This window comes from Vulpes vulpes, chromosome 13, assembly GCF_048418805.1.
Source record: "Vulpes vulpes isolate BD-2025 chromosome 13, VulVul3, whole genome shotgun sequence".
Lineage (NCBI taxonomy): Eukaryota > Metazoa > Chordata > Mammalia > Carnivora > Canidae > Vulpes > Vulpes vulpes.
This window is the reverse complement of record NC_132792.1, coordinates 121,788,358-121,809,862: the sequence shown is the minus strand read 5'-3', so window position 1 is coordinate 121,809,862 and position 21,505 is coordinate 121,788,358. Positions and strand designations below refer to the sequence as shown.

The following is a 21,505-nucleotide window of genomic DNA, read 5'->3' as shown; positions in this document are numbered from 1 at the left end:
CAGTAGCTCCCTTCACCCCCCACCCCCAGCTTTATATTTCCTCCTCTAAAGTTTGGTGTATTTAGGCCTAGAATACATGGACTAATTACCATACATGCCACAATACTGTACACACTACAATACTGTACACGCCACAGTACCATACAGGCCACAAATAATTTTGTACTCCCAGTTTTCCCTTGAGTTAGTTGCTTTATATTCAAATTCCTACATTTTTCATTTTACAAGTATTCTCTCAGGTTATTTTATATACTCAAGTGCTTTTGGAAAAGACTCACTGATTTCTAACAATTTTGTTGTGGTTTGAGCATGCGCTTTGTATGACTTCAGTTCTCTTGAAGTTATTGAGACTTGTTTGGCCAGCAGATAGTCTGTCTTACAGAATGTCCCATGTATGTTCCAGAGGACTGTTGTGATGCTGGGTCACACATTCATATGTTAGTTAGATCAAAATGGTTGAGAGTGTTGTTCATGTCTTCTATATACTTACTGATTTTTCTGTCTCATATCAACTACTGAGAAAAATATTAAATCTATTTTGTTTTTACATTCTGGCAGTTTTTGCTTTGTGTATTTTGGTGCTCTATTAAGGTATACATGTATTTTTTTATTTGCCATATTTTCCTGATACATTGACTCTTTCATCATTATGAAATGTCCCTTTTTGTTTCTAGTAATATTCCTTATATTTAATTTTTGTCTGTTATTAGTATAACCATTCTGCTACTCCTACAGTGAGTGCTACCTTGGTGTATCTTCTTCTATCTTTTCGCTTTCAGCTTCTGAATTGTGTCTGAATCTAAACATGATTCAGGCATTTAGAAATATATAGATAGCATATAGTTAAGTCTTGTTTTTTTTTTAATATTTTATTTATTTATTCATGAGAGACACAGAGAGAAAGAGAGGCAGAGACACAGGCAGAGGGAGAAGCAGGCTCCATGCAGCAAGCCCGACATGGGACTTGATCCCGGGTCTCCAGGATCACCCCCTGGACTGAAGGCAGCGCTAAACCGCTGAGCCACCCAGTCTGCCCCTGTTTGTTATTTTTTTAATCCAGTCTACAAAGCTCCACTTTTTGATTAGTGTTTAGTCCATTTGCATTTCATGTAATTATTGATATGGTTGTGTTGATGTCTGTAACTTTGCTATTTGTTTACAATATGTCTCAACTTTTATGTTCCTTTGTACCTCCTTTGCTGCTCCCTTTTGTGTTACACAAATATTTTTTAGTATACAATTTTAAGTTTTCTTTTGTTTTTGAGGGGTTTGTGTGTGTGTTTGCTTTAGGCAGTATGATGCATTTTTAACATGGCACAACATAGTTAAGGTTAATTACTGGCTTCTGGTGAAATATAGCAACTTTGCTTCAGTTTAGCCCCATTTCTTCCCACTTCCTTTTTACTGTCATCATCATCTGTATTACATTTATATCTGTGATAAACCTGGGTATACAGTATTATAATTATTGCTTTAAGTGATCTTATGTTTTTAAATGAAATTAAGAGAACAGGGAAGAAAAGTGTGTATGTATGTATTCTGTACACAGTTTTTTATGGGTACCCACATATTTAAAATTTCTGGTGTTCTTTTTTCCTCACTGTGGATTTTAGTTAATGTCTGGTATTTCCTTTTATCTCAAAGGGTGTTTTTTAGTATTTCTTCCTAATTTGTTTTGTAGCAACAGATTCTCTAGATTTTTATCAGAGAATGTCTTTATTTCTTCAACGTTTGTGAAGAATAGTTTCATGGGATTCAGAATTCTTGCTTATTTTTTCTTATTGGCACATTGAATATATTGCTCTATTGCCCTTGACCTTCCTTATTTCTGATGAGATTGTGTCTAGTGAGATGTACCTGTTAAGCCTGTTGCTATTCTTCTATATATGAGGTCATTTTTCTTTTGATGTTTTCTCTCTGACATTGGATTTTGGAAATTTCACTATGATGTTTTAAAGTATGATGCTATTTGTATTTCATTGAGCTCTTTGAATGTTCAGTGAGCTGCTTGGATTGGTAGGTTAATTTTTTAATCAAATATGGGAGATATTTGGCCATTAATTCTTCAGATATTTTTTCTGCTTTCTGTCTTTTGGGACTTTTATTACAAATAGGTTGCTAACTTGATATCTTCCCATAGGTGTCTGAGGCTCTGTTCTTTTTCTTCCAGTCTTTTTTTCTCTGTGTTTTTGGATCAAATAATTTCTGTTGGTATCTTCTTCATAGATCATAATCCAGACTTATACAATATATAATTTGAAACGTTCACTGATTCTTCTGCTACCTCAAATTTGCTCTTTAATTCTGGAGTTTTCATTTGGTTCTTTTGTAGGTTCTATTTGTTAAGATACCCAATCAAGTATTGTCATCTTTTTTTTACTTCTCTGAACATATTTATAGTATATACTTTTGAAGTCTTTGCTAACTCTATAATTTCCGTCAATTTCTACTTAATACCCCTTTAATCCTGAGTTAAAAGTCATGCTTTTTTACTTCATTACATGTCTAGTAATTTTTGGTTGAAAACTTGACATTTTAGATAATGATCATATTAACTCTGCCTTCTGATTTTTTTTTTTTTTTTTTTTTTTTTTTTTGGTAGTTGTTGGGTTTGCTTTAGTAACTTGCCTTATATAACCACTGATGTCTCTGCTCAGTGTTTTTGTTCTTATATTTTTAAGCTTGGCCTCCTAGTGGTTGCACCTGTGTCAGTATAATTTAGTGAGCACCCAGTGACTTGGGCAGAGGTTATGCTCAAGCATCTTAATGAGAAAGGCCTCAGATTGATCTGTATGTGAGTTGGGAAACACACACAAAAAGTTGCTTTCAGTTTTCAAGTGAACCTCAGCTTTTACTTTTTACCAGGCTTGCTTACATCTTCTCTAGCCATTCATATAGTTTTCTAGTTAGCTAGAGATTTATGGAGAGTATTCAGCCCTTTTCAGCTCTTTGGTTTCCAGGATCTCCCTGTTCTGCCAATCTCCTCAGGCAATACTACACCTTGGTCTTACAAAGCTGTGGGCTTCTCTTTTTCTCTCCTGATCAAGTTTACCACTTCTAACTGGCAGACTCACAGCTTTTACCCATTGGTCCACATTGAATCTGCCCTCTCTGGAGATCACACTACTGTTTTCATGACCCAGACATACACTAATAAAACCATTCTTACTGGGGCACCTGGGTGACTCAGTCAGTTGAGCATCTACCTTCTGCTTAGGTCATGATCTCTCAGTCCTGAGATTGAGTTCCACATTGGGCACGCAGCTCAGCAGGGCGTTTGCTTCAACCTCTCCCTCTCCTTCTCCCCCTCCCCCTGCTCATGCTCTCTCTCTCTCCAATAAGTAAAATCTTTAAAAAACAAAAAACAAACAAAAAAAAACCTTCTTACCAACCAAAGTAGTGGTGATGGTAGGGATATGAATAGCCTCATGCAAAAGGGCTACTGACTTCCTCTGTCCTTACCTGAAGGTGTAGCAGTTTTTCAACAGTAACTGTTTCTTTTTTTTTTCTTTAAGATTTATTTATTTATTTGAGAGAGGGCACAAGGGGAGGGGCAGAGGGAGAGGGAGTAAAGCAGACTCTGTGCTTGATCCCACAACTCTGAGGTCATGACCTGAGCCAAAAGCAAGAGTCAGATGCCTAACCAACTGAGCCACCCAGGTGCCCCAACAGTAAACATTTTATAATTGTTTTTCTGCATTTGGTCCATTTCTAGTACCCTGAAATGGTTGTCTTGGACAATCACAGTCCAAGTACAGTATACCACCTCCGTTAGTATCAGAACAGTGGGAACACTCCTGAAATTCAGGTTCCAAGATGCCAACCGTGCAGGCAGGCCTTTGTGAGGATAACGATCTTAGCCGTAGTGTATTAATCTTTTCTGAACATCATCCCAGCCTTTTTTTTTGTAGTTAAACTGCTCCTAGTGTTTCACTTGAGTATAATAACTAAATTTCTTCTGTCAACTTTTTTTTTTTCAATTTGGGGTTTAAAGCAATGATTTAAAAATATTTTTCCCAGGTAGATATATGATTACATTCAAATATCAAATTAGCAATCATCATTTATAGTTGTATTTAAAAAAATTTTTTTTGTTGTTTCTCTAAACCTAAAATCCCTCTTTGAAACTAGAATGGACAATAATACTATACTTTCTATATTTTAAATATATATATTATATATATTATAAATATATATATTTATATTGGAGCAGTTTAAATTTGACAATTTGTTGTATCTTCCAAATATCTTAATGTCTTTTTGTTTGTTTTTCCAGCTCGATTACGAGGTGTTCATGATGGTCTCTTCACTGGACAAATAGATGCGGTGGATACTTTTAATGCTACCTATAGAGTAACTTTTGATAGGGCAGGGCTTGGAACCCATACCATCCCTGACTATGAAGTTCTTGTAAGTATTTCATAATACACTTCTGTTTTATGCCTATTAAATATGCTATATGGGGCACCTGGCTGGCTCAGTAGAGCATGTGACTCTTGATCTTGGGCTTCTGAGTTCGAGCCCCGTGTTCTGTGTGGAGTTTACTTTAAAAATAAAAAATAGGGATCCCTGGGTGGCGCAGTGGTTTGGCGCCTGCCTTTGGCCCAGGGCGCGATCCTGGAGACCCGGGATCGAATCCCATATCAGGCTCCCGGTGCATGGAGCCTGCTTCTCCCTCCGCCTGTGTCTCTGCCTCTCTCTCTCTCTCTGTGACTATCATAAATAAATAAAAAATTAAAAAAAAAAAATTTAAAAAAAAAAAAAATAAAATAAAAAAAAATAAAAAATAAAAAAAATTCTTTTTAAAAGTTTTATTTATTTGAGAGAGCACACACAAGCACAGTAGCAACAGGTAGAGGGAGAAGCAGGCTTCCTTCCCACTGAGCAGGGAGCCCAACGTGAGATCCCAGCTCAGGACCCTGGGATCATGACCTGAGCTGAAGACAGATGCTCAACCGACCAAGCCACACAGGCATCCCAAAATTTTAAAAATCTTCAAAAAAAAATGTGTAGAATTTTCTACAGACTGTATTTTGTGGTAGAATCAAGACTTCAGGTCACGGAGGAAGAAATCCTTAGGAGTTTGCGGTCCTACCTACCAGGCCCCTAGACCAGAACTACACTCAAGTCTTCAGCATTGTCTAGAAGTGAACATCCTTCCATTATACCCATAGAGCATTTTAGTGTGACAGAACTCACTAAATAACCTTGGGGGATAAGCTACAAGATACTTTTATTCCAGCTATTTTTTTAAAGTATGGTCATCTTGCAAAATTATTTTAAAAATATGAAGTAATATATTGCATGTTAAGATTTATTCTTCTATTTTATCCTCAGAATTATGCAGGGTAGATGTTAATTACCCTCATTTTTTGCATGATGAAACTTAAGACATTAGTCTTAAGTTTATTAGTACATTAAATAATTTATTCAAGGCTCTAGAGCTGGTTTCCTGACAGGGTGAGAAAGATTCCATATCTTTCAAATTCTTGAATCAGTCCTTTAAGCTACTAGGCCCTTACTTCCTGCTCATGTGTGATTTATCAGTGTCATGAGAGTTATGCACCTTTCTAATAAGTCAAAATTATTTTAAGAAGACAACCAACTCTGCAATCTAATAAAGTTTTTAAAAAGTTGAATAATGGGGATCCCTGGGTGGCGCAGCGGTTTAGCACCTGCCTTTGGCCCAGGGCGCGATCCTGGAGACCCGGGATCGAATCCCACATCGGGCTCCCGGTGCATGGAGCCTGCTTCTCCCTCTGCCTGTGTCTCTGCCTCTCTCTCTCTCTGTGTGACTATCATAAATAAATTAAAAAAAAAAAAAAAAAAAAAGTTGAATAATGAACTTTCTTTTTTTATTAGTACATTAGACAGTAATGTCTAATGGGCTTTAGTAATAAACATATTAGTTTATTAGTACATTAAATAATTTATTCAATAACTTTCTTTTTTCTTTTTAAGATTTTGAGTAATCTCTGCACCCATTGTGGGGCTCAGACTCACAACCCTGAGATCAAGAGTTGCATGTGGCATACTGTACTGACTGAGGTGGCTAGGCACCTCAGTAATGAAGTTTTTATAACAGAATTGTTTGCCTTTAGGACACCTGGGTTGCTCAGCAGTTGAGTGTCTGCCTTTGGCTCAGGGCATGATCCTGGAGTCCCAGGATCCCGGGGATCCTGGGCTCCCTGCCTGGAGCCTGCTTCTCCCTCTGCCTATGTCTCGCCTCTCTCTGTGTCTCTCATGAATAAATAAATAAAATCTTATTTAAAAAAAAAAAAAGAATTGTTTGCCTCTAAGCATTATAGAAATTAAATTGTTCACTTTTAATCTTTCTTTTTCATTTCTTTGTTGTAAACTTGATTTTTAAGGATTGTCATCTTACAATTAAAAATCAAAATTTCTTTATCTCCTTAGTGCAAATATAGAAGAATCTTCTTTTTCTGATATGTACTTTTTAAAAATTAAGACTGTTTATTGTGAGCATTTCCTTATTTTTTTTTTATAAATTTTTATTTATTTATGATAGTCACACACAGAGAGAGAGAGAGAGAGAGAGAGAGAGAGAGAGGCAGAGACACAGGCAGAGGGAGAAGCAGGCTCCATGCACTGGGAGCCCGACGTGGGATTCGATCCCGGGTCTCCAGGATCGCACCCTGGGCCAAAGGCAGGCGCCAAACTGCTGCGCCACCCAGGGATCCCGAGCATTTCCTTATTAAACATACTTTTTTAAAGAGGAGAAATGGGAGAGAAAATTTGGACTATATTTGTAGAGCAAAGTATACGAATCCTAAGTGTTTTTCCTTAAAGGATGCAATCTTTCAACCTCCCCTTTCAAAAAAGGAAAGTTGCTTTTCTGGTTCATTAATGCAGTTTCCTTTATGAGATATTTCTTGCTGGCCAGATAAAAGAGGACTCTAACTGCAGAAGGTAATATTGAGACAGCCTTTAGCCCATAACAAGCACAGATAACCATAGTACACTAATATTTTTTATTTTCCAAATATTTCCATCCAGTGGAAGATCTTTTTCTTTTCTTAATTCTTCTGTTTTGTGAGTTACTTTTGTGTGTGTGTGTGTGAGTTACTTTTTGATAGCAAAGTAGTGTTTTCATACTCGGACTTCAATTTTAGCCCTCTGACCTTTGTAGAATAATAGATTCTGTGATAAATCATAGCACATGAGTTGGTACACATCTCCAGCTGCAACGTAATGTTTATAAAGCTAAGATGATTGATAAAATTCTTCAAGATTTCTGGACTTTTCTCTTTTCTCAAAGAGTAATGAGCCTCACGAGACGATGCCAATTGCTGCCTTCGGACAAAAACAGCGGCCTTCTCGATTCTTTATGACTCCACCACGATTACATTATACTCCTCCTCTCCAATCACCGATCACGGTAAGTAATATTTTTTTAAATGTCATCAGTAATTTAAATGACTATTATGAATGGGAGTTGGTTTTTATGAAATACAAATCATTAAAGCAACTTTAGAAGGTAGCTGCATTATTTTAAGTTGTCAGTTATTAAATAAGCAAATAATTGCTTCAACTCTGGAATTATTTTCCTTTTTGTAAGATTCTTAATGTAATAGTAATTACAAATGGATTTAATTTTTATCTAAAAATAAAATGCTTACTTTTGAACAGTCAGTGGTTAAATGATTCCCTTTTGTTCCCATAGGATAATGACCCTTTACTAGGACAGTCACCTTGGAGAAGTAAAATTTCTGGCTCTGACACTGAAACATTAGGTGGTTTTCCGGTAGAATTCCTTATCCAAGTGGTAAGAATTGCTCTGAGTATCTTGACTTGTTTATGAAAAAAACTCAGCATCTTTTGTGTTGATCAAAATTGAAAAATTGTCTATGACCAAATATTTTTAGTGTTTTTTTTTTTTTTTTAATCATTGTGTTGGTTTTAAGAAATCGGTTATTTCCAGCAAAGCTCAAAAATAAAAGGGCACTTGGGTGGCTCAATCAGTTGAGTGTCCACTCTTGATTTCAGCTCAGGTTGTGATCTCAGGGTCCTGAGATCTAGTCCCACATGAGGTTCCACGCTCAGCAAAGAGTCTGCTTGAGATTCTCTCCCTTTGCCCCTCCCATCCACTCTCTCTCTCTCTCTCTCTCTCTAAAGAAAGAAAGAGGAAGGAAGGAAGGAAGGAAGGAAGGAAGGAAGGAAGGAAAGAAAAGAAGGAAGGAAGGAGGGAGGGAGGAAGGAAGGAAAGAAAGGAAGGAAAGGAAGGAAGGAAGGAAGAAGGAAGGAAGGAAAGAAGGAAAGAAAGAAAGGAAAGGAAGGAAGGAAAGAAAGAAAGAAAAGAAAAGAGAAAAGAAAAAAAGAAAGAAAGAAGAAAGAAAGAAAGGAAAGAAAGAAAGAAAGAAAGAAAGAAAGAAAGAAAGAAAGAAAGAAAGAAAGAAAGAAAAATAGTAAAGTAACCTTAAGAAAGTAAAAGTCATAACAGCCAAAAGAGACCTATAGGTCTTTTTTGTTGAACTCTTCTTCGGTTTGGTTCTTATTTTGCTCCACTAAGGATTCCAACATCAGAGCATGTGCTCTATCAAACCTAAATGGTTGGCTGTTAATAACCTGTGTACCGGGAGCCACATCTGGGTGGCTCAGTGGTTGAACGTCTGCCTTTGGCTCAGGGCATGATCCCAGAGTCCCAGGATCGAGTCCCACATCGAGCTTCCTGCATGGAGCCTGCTTCTCCTTCTGCCTATGTCTCTGCCTCTCTCTCTCTCTCTCTCTCTCTCTCTCTCTCTCTCTCTGTGTGTGTCTCTCGTGAATAAATAAATAAAATCTTAAAAAAAATAACCTGTGTACATAAAAAGGCCTTTATTAGTGACTGCATCCCTCAATTATCAATCACTTGAGCAGTTACAGTACATTGGCTTGCTAAACTAGTGATCGACACCGAGAACTAGAAGCCTCACCTGAAACAAGTTTAGAATTATTATGTAGAACAATATTCTTGAATAGACTGACTCATCAGAATGTAATGAATGAGCTGCCCACTTTGAAAATTAAATTAAAGGGATCCCTGGGTGGCGCAGCGGTTTGGCGCCTGCCTTTGGCCCAGGGCACGATCCTGGAGACCCAGGATCGAATCCCACATCAGGCTCCCGGTGCATGGAGCCTGCTTAAAAAAAAAAAAAAAAAAAAAAAAAGAAAATTAAATTAGTCGTTTATTTTGAATCATAGTCTAATAATGCTTGATTTCCTTTTCTGAAAAGAAAAACTACTTTGGCTTGAGGTAGAGTATAAATAAAAATATTTGTAACAGAATCCATTAAAATGTTCAGTGTTACCACTTGCAATTGATATTTTAAGGAAACATTTTGTCATTTATGTGCATATGTATAGCATTTTGTATTCCTTGATCATATGTTGTTGGTTATCCTTACAATGCAGAATTTCTTATGCCTTTTAGCTTCCAAAGATAAGATATTTTTATATGAAAAGTTGAAATTATGAACAGAGCCAAGGCTTATCTTCTTCACATATAGGACACTTGTTTTTTAAAGAAATTCTTTTAGGTAGTAGAAGTAACAACAAAGCTACTATGACCTATTTGGATGTGTTTTGTGTGTGTGTGTGTGTGTGTGTGTGTGTGTGTGTTTGAGAGAGAGGGAGGGAGATACCAGCAGAGGGAGCCAGAAGCTAGGTACTTCTGCACTACCTCTAATATACTAATATTTTTATTGATGCTTACATATTTGGTTTAATTGCTTAATTTTAACTTCAAAAACTAGGTGTAAAGCCCAACTAAAACACTTTCATTATTATTTAAAGCCATCTCAGAGGTAAAAATAAAAGTTCTTGTATGTACTTTTCTTTTATAATATGTAAGGTTTTATGAAACTCAGGTTGCTCTTGTTAACTTTAAGGTTTGAAGTAGAGAAAAAAAAATAGGAGAAAAAAAGGTTTGAAGTAGATATGTCTGTATAATTTTTTTTGAGTAGGCTCTGTGCTCAATGTGGGATGCTTTTTTTTTTTTTTTTTTTTTAAGATTTTATTTGTTTATTTGAGAGAAAGACAGAGATATCGAGAGAGAGTACAAGCAGGGAGGAGAGGGAGAAGCAGAGTCCCAGCCAAGCAGGGAGCCGGACATGGGGCTTGATCCCAGGACCCCAGGATTATGACCTGAGCCGAAGGCAGACATGTACCCAACTGAGCCCCACAGGCTTAAACTCAAGACCCTGAGATTAAGAGTTGCACCCTCTACTGACTGAGCCAGTCAGGTGCCCTTGAAATAGATAATATTTTTATCTTTCTCTGTTCTTAATAGTTTTTTCTTATGACAAAACAAGTATTAAAAATATTTTGCAAGTTTCAAGGCACCTGGATGTCTCAGTAACTTAAGTGTCCAACTTGATTTCGGCTCAGGCAGGATCACGGTCTTGAGATGGAGCCCCGGGGCTGGTTCTGCCCTCAGTGGGGAGCCTGCTTAGATTCCATCTGCCCCTCTGCTGCCTCCTCCCCACTCCCTCTGCTCACTCTCAGAAAAAGAAAATTGCAAGTTTCATAATTCGTAGTTTACAACAGATTTTCTTTTTGAGGAAACTTTTTATTTCCTGGGGTTGAGGATTTTGAGGAATCCAAAGAGACTGATCTGATTTCTCCCAGAGAACTCAGGGTTGAAAATAATGAAAATGTAATGGCATGATTTTCTATCAAAAACAAGCAACACAAAACTGAAGTAGAAACAAAAAAGGGACAGTTGCCTTCACCCACCTTTTCCTGCTTTCATCTCTAAAGAATCACACATATTTCTGTAAAATCCAACAGTTTGGAAGAGAAGGGAGATGTGTCCCCAGCTCTGGACCTGCTGAGCACTAAATACACTCAGTTCCATAACAAGTATGGGGCCCTCTGCCTGTATCAATTTAGGCCAATTCTTAGGGTTTTTTAATTATTGAAAATTAAAGCATATCAAAGCAGACAGGGGCACCTGGGTGGCTCAGTCAGTGAAGCATCTGCCTTTGGCTCAGGTCATGATCCCGGGGTCCTGAGATCAAGGCCCATGTTGGGCTCCCTGCTCACCGGGGAGTCTGCTTCTCCTTCTGCCTCTCACCCCACTCGTGTTCTCCCCCCCCCCCATAAATGAATAAATAAATAAATAACTCTTTTAAGAAAGGTTTTATTTATTTATTCATGAGAGACACAGAGAGAGAGGCAGAGACATAGGCAGAAGGAGAAGCAAGCTCCATGCAGGAAGCCTGATGTGTGGGACTTGATCCCGGGACCCAGGGATGACACTCAACCACTGAGCCATCCAGGTGTCCCAAAAATATATTTTTTCATTAAAAAAAAAAAGCAGACAGTTGTTCCCTCTCCACTGTGTACCCATCAGGCTAGATGGTTCTCAGCAACTCCTGGCTGGTCCTATTTTATTTGTACTTCCACGTACCTTTTCACTTTTGCATTATTTGGAAACAAATACCAGACATTATATCATTTATATGTAAATATTTTATTATGTGTCTCTAAGAAATAAGGGCTTTTTTTTTTTTTTTAATTAAACATAACTAAAGGATACCTGGCAGAAACATAACTAAAGGATATCTGGCTGGCTCAGCTGTAGGAACATGCAGCTCTTAATCTCCAGGTGATGAGTTCGAGCCTCACACTGGGTGTAGAGATTACTTAAAGAAAAAAAAGGAAAAGAAACATAACTATAATATCATTATTATAGCTAAAAAGTTAACAGAATTGCTTTTTTTTTTCCAGAATTGCTTTAATCAGTTGTCAAGTCAGCATTCAAATTCAAATACTTGTCTCTTAATATTTTGGATGCTCTTTTCCCTGTAGTACTTACTTGTTGAAGAAACTGGATTATTTGTCCAGAGAGTCCAGTAGTCGATTTTTCTAACTGAATCCTTCTGGTATCATTCAACATGTTTTTTTGTCTTTTGTATTTCATGTAAGTTGCTCATTGGATATAGTTTGATTAGATTTGGGGTTTTTATTTTGTTCTTTTGTTTTTATTAGGACTACTTTTATAGGTGGTTTTGTGTTCTGACAGACCCATGCTATTTGTTTTTTAGATAAAATTAGCTGCCACTGATTATCAGTGCCTAGATCCAGTCGTTTATTAGGATTGCAAAATGGCCTTGTTCTTGTTCTGTCTTTCCTTCTTTGTTTGCTAACTGAAATAGTCTTTTTTAAAGATTTATTTATTTTTAGAATGCCCACGTACATGAGAGAGAGGAGAGAGAGAGCATGGGGGGGGGGGGAAGGGAGAAACAGACTCCCCACTGAGCAACTGAGCAGGGAGCCTAACTTGGGGCTTGATCCAAGGACCCCGGGATCATGACCTGAGACAAAGGCAGATGATGAACCAGCTGAGCTGCCTGAGTACCCTGTGCACTGGTTATTCTTACTGTTCAATTAATTGTCCTATATGGGCCAGCAAAAGCTTGTTCAAGTTGACTCCTTAGTCCTTTTGACATGTTATTGTTATAGTGGATTTTAAGAAAATATTTTTCTGGGAGCCAGTCAGATTTATTTTTTAAAAATGCCTGTGTTATATTTATTTATTTTGAAACACTAAAATTTGCTAGAATACCTTAGTGAAAAATTGGTAATTTGATGTTTGTTGTACTTATATGCCTCTATTCCAAAACTTTTCTTTTTCTTTGTCTGTAGACCAAATTATCAAAAATTCTCATGATTAAAAAGGAACATATCAAAAAATTAAGGGAAATGAACACAGAAGCAGAAAAATTGGTAAGGATATTTCTTGTTTTTCTTTGTCAACTTTTAAAATGGTGGGGACTTCTATATTTAAGAAATTAAAAATACTTTATGGAAGAAAACCTTGAGATAAATGTTATTTTTAAATCCTCGTTTGCTATCTTTAGCTCTTTTTATACTGAACACATGCTAAATAAATTAGCAGTGCAATGCAGTTCATTACCCCAGACCTCATTATGCCACTGACTATCCAGTTGAATAGGATTAATGGGTATGCTGGGTTCTTTGACAGTTTGCATGAATGTAGAATCCCTAGCACTGGTGCCTTGACTAAGGAAGTCATGTTAACAGAGGTTATTAAAAATGATTCAGAATAAATTAAGAAATATGTAAGTTGGCATATTCAGGTTATCTTGACAGTGCTTTATATCCTATTAATCTAGTCAGTCCAAAAATATGAAAGTCAGTTTTAGTCATAGGAGAGAATTATCAGAGTTTTTTTTAAATGTAGAAAATATTCACTAAGAAAGTTTTTAATTATACTGAAAGTCATAACTTGCTTATGGATTTGTAGGATGGCAAACAGATTTCATCTCAAGTACCATTTCCAAGTAATTGCAAATGGCCACGTGGAGGTTTGAAAGTAAGAGAGAACTCAGTCACTAGACCCAGGCAAACACTGTAGCTCATTACCAACATCTGCCTTGAGTACAGGACTAGGAAATCATAGCATTAGTCATCTCTAGCATGTGTGGGCAGACAGATGGACAAGGGATGCCAGGCTGAAAGAGGAATAGTCTCCTTTTAAGATGATGGAACTTTTTATCTGAACTTGACTTTGAATTTTCTAATTTGAACCTCCATTTTATGGAATTGGAAACTGAAAACCCAAGATGTAAAGGCATTTCAATCTATGATCATCCTGCTCTTTCGTAGTAGAGATACTAAACCAGGCTTCATGGGGCAGGGCGCCTGGCTGGCTCAGTCGGTTAAGTGTCTGATTCTTGATCTCAGCTCAGGTCTTCATCTCAAGGTCATGAGTTCAAGCCCCACATTGGGCTCCATACTGGGTATGGAGCCTGCTTAAAAAAAAAAAAGTGAAATAGACTTCTTGGTCCCAGCTTAACTCATTTAGGCACAATATGAAAACAGTATTGACAGATAAATAGACTATCAAAGACAGCAAAAAATTAGCCATACTGCATTGCAATTACACATGCTAAATATAAAAATGTATATATTTGCTTCTTTCCTACTGGACTCTTCATTCTTTTTTTCTTTTCTTTTTCTTTTTTTTTTTAAATATTTTATTTATTTATTCATGAGAGATAGAGAGGCAGAGACATAGGCAGAGGGAGAAGCAGGCTGCCCACAGGGAGCCTGATGTTGGACTTGATCCCTGGACCCTAGGACCACGACCTGAGCCAAATGCAGACACTCAGCCACTAAGCCACCCAGGCTCCCTAGGACTTATCTTGGGATGGACTTTCTTAATTCTTATCTTGATTTCCAGCAGTTCAATTTCTACCCTTTTCTCTAGGCCTTTTTTTTTTCTCTATGCCTTTTCATTGCTCCCACGCTATGTCTCTTCTGTTCATTTTACCATCTCTTCCATCTTTTCTTTTAATATTTTATTTATTTATGGCATCCCCATCTCTTCCATCTTTATGCATAATCAAATCATGTTACTTCTACAGCACTAGGTAGGACTTTTCCCTGTGTCTAGGTTCCACTTCTAAAACTGCTGGGCTTGCTTTAGCCTGGTTAGTGCTACCTACTTCGAATAGAGGCCTGGTTTGTGTGTGTGTGGGGGGGGGGGGGGTTAGATTTTATTTAGGGGCACTTGGGTGGCTCAGTGGTTGAGCATCTGCCTTTGGCTCAGGTCATGATTCTGGGGTCATGGGATTGAGTCCCACATTGGGTTCCCTGCAGGAAGCCTGCTTCTCCCTCTGCCTATGTCTCTGCCTCTCTCTCTGTCTCTCTCATGAATAAATAAATAAAATCTTTTATTTTTTTAAGATTTTATTTATTCATGAGAGAGAGGCAGAGACATAGGCAGGGGAAGAAGCAGGCTCCCCGCAGGGATCGGACTTGATCGCTGGACTCCAAGATCATGACCTGAACCTGAGCCACCCAGGCGTCCCTAAAATTTCAAATATTGTAAGACTAATAACAAAAACAGTAGTTCTTTATAATGCCTTCCCCAGAGGTAAATATTACTTAACTTAGCATATGCTTTGGGACATCTGGGTGGCTCAGTGGTTGAGCTTCTGCCTTCAGCTCAGGGCACGATCCTGGGGTCCTGGGATTGCGTTCCACATCGGGCTCCCTGCAGTGAGCCTGCTTCTCCCTCTGCTTATGTCTCTGCTTCTCTCTCTGTGTCTCACATGAATTAAAAAAAAAAAAAAAAACTTAGCATAAGCTTTTATTAATGTTCATATGTTAAGCATTTGGATTTCTTCTTCTAGGCATGTACTATCGTGTGCTTTTGAAAATTACTTTCTAACAAAAATTGAATACTGTCATTATATATTAACTTAATTCAGTCTTTAAAAATTTCTCTATTGTACCATAATTTAAATAGGTATTTGGGCTATTTCCATTATTTTCTAAAATAGTACTATAGTGGGGCACCTGACTAGCTCGATCTTGGGGTCATGAGTTTGAGACCCACATTGAGTGTAAAGATTACTTAAATAAGTATTAAAAATAAAAATAAATAAAATGGTGGTATAGCAAATATCCTTATCTGTATAGTTTTGTGCATTTGTTTATGTCTATAAGATAGATTCTTAAAAAGTAAAATGACTGGGTCAAAGTAAATGAACATTTTTTTTCCTTAGGATTTATTTGTTTATGGGACACCTGGGTGGCACAGTGGTTGAGCATTTGCCTTCGGCTTAGGGCGTGATCCTAAGGTCCAGGGATTGAGTCACATGTTAGGCTCCCCACGGAGAGCCTACTTCTTCTGCCCATGTCTCTGCCTCTCTCCATGTCTCTCATGAATAAATAAATAAAATCTTTTTTTTTTTTTAATTTTTTTTTAAATTTTTTATTTATTTATGATAGTCACAGAGAGAGGGAGAGAGAGAGGCAGAGACACAGGCGGAGGGAGAAGCAGGCTCCATGCGCCGGGAGCCTGATGTGGGATTCGATCCCGGGTCTCCAGGATCGCGCCCTGGGCCAAAGGCAGGCGCCAAACCGCTGCGCCACCCAGGGATCCCAAATAAAATCTTTTTTAAAAAAGACTTATTTGTTTACTCGAAAGACAGTACACATGAGGGGGGAGGGGAAGAGGGTGAAGCAGACTCCCTGCTGAGCCAGGAGCCCAGCATGGAGCTCAATCCTAGGACATTGAGATCACGACCTGTGCCAAGAGTCTGATGCCCAACCAAATCACCCAGGCATCCCGTAAATGAACATTTTAAATATTTAATGAAACTTTTAGTTTAAGGTGGTAAGCTGAAAACATGTTTTCTTCCTGTCCCCTGCAATTCCACATAAAAATAAGATGTACAAGAAGAAATAAATAGAATAAATGAGAGCAGACGGTTTAACATTGTATGCGAGATTTAAAAAATGTTTCATATTGGATGAAACACACACCATGGCTAAGAGTTTGCATGTTGGAACCCTAAAGAGGCTCCAGGCCCACAGTTGCATGTATGATGGAGGAATGCAGAAGTGAGGTGCATTGCTTAAAAGGAATTGATTCAATGTCTGTGTCCTCATTCCCCTTTTTCATCCTAGTGATAGAACTGGGTAAATGTGACATTTACCCAGGGTAAAAGGAAGAGAAGGAAACAGCTGCTCCTCTAAAGAATTTGAATATGGTATTTGGGGGAAATTTGAGGCTTCTGCTTCTAGTAGTGCTAGACTAGGTAATTTGTATTAACCTTTCTAATCCAAATAGTTGAAAACAACTACTTCCTCTGGAATTAAATACAAAAATAACCTCCTTGAAGGCACTAGAGCATTAACTAGATCTTAAAGAATTATAGGGATAGGATCTGGGAAAAGAAGTAAACTCAGAAGGGGAACCTGGCATTTAGCCTCATTTTTTTCTTCAGGGGTTTTCCACAGTTCCAGAAAAGGTAGCTGAGAAGCTGAGTGGCATTCCTGAAGCTGTACAAGGGTAGAGGGGACAAAATAGAGTCCAGATACCACCAAGGGTCAGGGGAAGCTGACAAACCTTCCATCCTCTGTGATGGCACCCCAAATGCAACATTGGCCCAGCTTCAGATTATCTCATCTTTATTTTTATTTTTTTAAAAGATTTTATTTATTTATTCATGAGAGACACAGAGAGAGAGGCAGAGACACAAGCAGAGGGAGAACCGGGCTCCATGCAGGAAGCCGGACGTGGAACTCGATCCCAGGATTCCGGGATCATGCCCTGACCCAAAGGCAGATGCTCAACCGCTGAGCCACCCAGGTGTCCTAGATTATCTCATCTTTAAAATGGAATTAAGATGATTATAGAACTTGAGGCCCTTAAGCAGCCCACCAGAAGTAAATATTCTTCTCAGTGTAATATATCATTACACTAGGCCTCAAATTATTTCTATACTTTTTTTTAAAGATTTATTTTTATTTATTTATGATAGAGAGAGAGAGGCAGAGACATAGGCAGAGGGAGAAGCAGGCTCCATGCTGGGAGCCCCGACATGGGACTCGATCCTGGGACTCCAGGATCGCGCCCTGGGCCAAAGGCAGGTGCAAAACCACTGAGCCACCCAGGGATCCCCTACTTTTTAATATACAGTGTCTAACACTCAATTTTAAACCTCAGACACAATAGGAAACAAGATAACCCTAACAAAAAACAAAAGACAGTTTAGACAATTGGCAGGTTCTAGATAATGGAATTTTTTATTTTTTATTTATTTTAAAGATTTTATTTATTCATGAGAGACACACACAGAGAGAGAGAGAGAGAGAGAGAGAGGCAGAGACACAGGCAGAGGAAGAAGCAGGCTCCATGCAGGGAGCCCGACATGGTACTCGATCCACGGTCTCCAGGATCACGCCCTGGGCCAAAGGCAAGTGCTAAACTGCTGAGCCACCCAGGCATCCCGATAATGGAATTTTTTAGACATAGATTTTAAGTCCTTAATTGGTTTAAAGAAATGGAAAATTTTATTATTTTTTATTATTTTTATTTTTTTAAGATTTTATTTATTTATTGAGACACAGAGAAAGAGAAGCAGAGACACAGGCAGAGGGAGAAGCAGGCTCCATGCAGGGAACCCGACGTGGGATTCCGTCCCAGATCTCCAGGATCACACCTGGGCTGCAGGCGGCGCTAAACCGCTGCGCCACCGGGGCCGCCCAGAAATGGAAAATTTTAGAAGAGAACTGGAAGCCATGGAAAAGGACCAAATGAAAGCTCTAGAAATAAGCTACAGCAATCAAAATTAAGAACTCAGGGCAGCCCCAGTGGCCTGGTGGTTTAGCGCCGCCTTCAGTCCAGGGTGTGATCCTGGAGACCCGGGATCGAGTCCCACATCAGGCTCCCTGCATGGAGCCTGGTTTCTCCCTCTGCCTGTGTCTCTGCCTCTCTCTCTGTGTCTCTCATGAATAAATAAATAAAATCTTAAAAAAAAAAATTAACTCAGTTGGGAGGTATTATCACAGCAGATTAGGAACAGTTGAAGAGAGAGCTAATAATTGAAAATATATCAGAAAATGTCCAGAACAAAACATAGAACGAAAATGGATGGAAATACAGAAGAGAAATAAGGGATAGTGAGAGGTCTAACATATCTAATGTATTAAGAAAAGGAGAAGAGATGATGGGACAGAAGAATACTTAAAGCAATAATGACCAAGAACTTTCCAAAACTGATAAATAATAGACCACAGATTCAAGAAGCCCTATGAATCTCAATGGAATAAATAAAAAGGTAAAAACTCTAAGGCACAAATAGTAAAACTGCTAAAAACTAAACACAAAGTGAAAAATATTTAAAGTACCCTGAACCAGGGGCACCTGGCTGGCTCAGTCAGTAGAGCATGTGACTATTGATCATAGGGTCATGAGATTAAGCCCCACATTGGATGCAGAGATTACTTAAATAAAGTACCCAGAGCCACATGGGTACCAAGCAACAATTTATTTGACATCTCACTTCTCCACAGAAATAATAGAGAACAGAAAATGGAATGACATCTTCATAGAGCTGAAACAAAATTGCTACCAACCTAGATTTCTCTACCCAATGAAAATTCCATCAAGGTAAAGTTAACATAAGGACAATTTGCAGAAAAAAATTTTAGAAATTGTTACCAGAATACCTATACTAAGAGAAATAATAAAATTTTTGTTGAAGCAAAAGAAAAAACTTGACGTTTCAGAAAGAATGAAGAGAAACAAGAAGGATAAATATGTGGATTAATCTAAATGATACTATTTAAAGTCATACCTTATGGCATTTAAAATATAAAGATTTTGGGATCCCTGGGTGGCGCAGCGGTTTAGTGCCTGCCTTTGGCCCAGGGCGCGATCCTGGAGACCCGGGATCGAATCCCACGTCGGGCTCCCGGTGCATGGAGCCTGCTTCTCCCTCTGCCTGTGTCTCTGCCTCTCTCTCTCTCTCTCTCTGTGACTATCATAAATAAAAAGAAAAAATTAAAAAAAAATTAAAAAAAAATAAAATATAAAGATTTTAAAATACAACTCTGGGACACCTGGATGGCTCAGCAGTTGAGTGTCTGCTTTTGGCTGAGCACATGATCCCAGATTCCTGGGATCGAGTCCCACATTGGGCTCCTTGAATGGAGCCTGCTTCTCCTCCCACTGCCTGTGTCTCTGCCTCTCTCTAGGTCTCTCATGAATAAATAAATAAAATCTTTTTAAAAAATAAAATAAAAATAAAACTCAACAATTGCCTATTGGTTAGAATGGGGGGTATACATATAGACTTTGATAAATCAAGGATGCACATTTTAATTTCTGAGGCACCTCTTAATAATAAAAGATGCATAAAGACTAAGCTAATCAGGGAGAGGTGGGTAGGGAAATATAACAATAAAAATGTTCAATCAGTCTTTAAAAAAAGAAGGCAAGAAAAAAAGAATGACACCAAACAGGGACAAATAGAAGGGAAATAGTAAGATGGTAGATTTAAATCCAAATATATCAGTAATAATATTAAATACAAGTGAACCAAATCTTCTGAATAAAAGGCAAAGATTGCCAAACCGGATAAAAAGTAAAACCTCAACTCTATAATGCATGTAAGAGACACATTTAATATTAAAGGATCCTGAAAATAAAAAAATTTAAATGTATGAAAAGTATACAGTGCAGAGTTTTAAAATAACAGTAGCAGGTCTCATAGCTATAGTAATATCTGACAGTAAAATTCAGGGCAACAGATATTATTGGATATAAAGAAGTATGCTTCTTAATGAAAGATTTCGAAATAATTTCAAAGTTACTTATACGTAATAATGGCTTCCAAATACATAAAGCAAAAATTGGCAAAAATCAAAGGAAAAAGACATTACCACTATAAAAAGGGACAATTTCCATAGCCTTCTTAATAACTAATAAAACAAGTAGCAAAAAAAAAAAAATCTAATGAGGAGGTCCTGGCTGACTCTTGATCTTGGAGTCGTGAGTTCAAGCCTCATTTTGGGCATAGAACTTATTTTAAAAAAATCAAAATAAATCTACTGGTTTTAATAAAAATTTTTAAAAATCAATGTTATTTTAAAAGTCTGGGCAGGGATCCCTGGGTGGCTCAGCGGTTTAGCGCCTGCCTTTGGCCCAGGGCGTGATCCTGGAGTCCCAGGATCGAGTCTACATTGGGCTCCCTGCATGGAGCCTGCTTCTCCCTCTGCCTGCGTCTCTGCCTTGCTCTCTGTGTCTTTCATGAATAAATAAATAAATAAAATATTTTTTTAAAAATTAAATAAATAAAAGTCTGGGCAGTCTGGTGGCTCGGTGGTTTAGTGCTGCCTTCAGCCCAGGATGTGATCCTGGAGACCTGGGATCGAGTCCCACATCAGGCTCCCTGCATGGAGCCTGCTTCTCCCTCTGCCTGTGTCTCTGCCTCTCTCTCTCTGTGTCTCTCATGAGTAAATAAAAAAAAAAAAAAAAAAAAAAAGCTGTTTAGCACTGCCTTCAGCTTGGGGCATGATCCCAGAATCCAGGTCGAGTTCACACCTGGTTTCCTGCAGGGAGCCGCCTTCTCCCTCTGCCTATGTCTCTGCCTCTCTCTCTCTCTCTCTGTCTCTCTGTCTCTCATGAATAAATAAATAAATCTTTTAAAAAAATCTAGTAAGGATATAGATTTCAAAAACACAGTTAACAAACTTGATCACATTGACATACCTAACAGCTGCTGGATACCTATTATTTTCAAGCTTACATAGAATGTTTACAAAATTTAATTGTATTCTGGCCCTAAATAAAATTTCAACAAATTTCAGAATGATTAGACTTCTCCAGATTATATTCTGGGATTGAGTCCTAAATCAAGCTCTACTCAGCAAGGAGTCTGCTTGAGGATTCTCTCACCCTCTCACCCTTCCCCCACACACTCACGTGTTCATGCTCTCTCTGTCTCTAAAATAAATCTTATTTATTTTTAAAGATTTTATTTATTTATGAGAGACAGAAAGAAGGCAGAAACATAGGCAGAGAGAGAAGCAGGCTCCTTGCAGGAAGCCTGATGTGGGACTCGATCTCAGAACCCCGGGATCATGTCCTGAGTCAAAGGCAGACACTCAACCGCTGAGCCACCCAGGCATCCCAATAAATCTTTTTATAAAGGATTTTAAAAAACCTTTCATGCTTGAA

The 21,505-nt window shown here is 38.1% G+C and overlaps 1 protein-coding gene across 2 annotated transcripts in view; it reads left to right on the top strand.

The window, feature by feature from the left end:
- LIN9 (lin-9 DREAM MuvB core complex component) overlaps nt 1–21,505 on the top strand; it is an 80,934-nt gene that overhangs the window by 36,981 nt on the left and 22,448 nt on the right. For both annotated transcript variants that reach the window (XM_072732702.1, XM_026003444.2), the window contains exons 8-11: nt 4,277–4,410; nt 7,280–7,399; nt 7,685–7,786; nt 12,649–12,729. In XM_072732702.1, the coding sequence (XP_072588803.1) occupies nt 4,277–4,410; nt 7,280–7,399; nt 7,685–7,786; nt 12,649–12,729 (437 nt within the window). The remainder of the gene's footprint in view (nt 1–4,276; nt 4,411–7,279; nt 7,400–7,684; nt 7,787–12,648; nt 12,730–21,505) is intronic.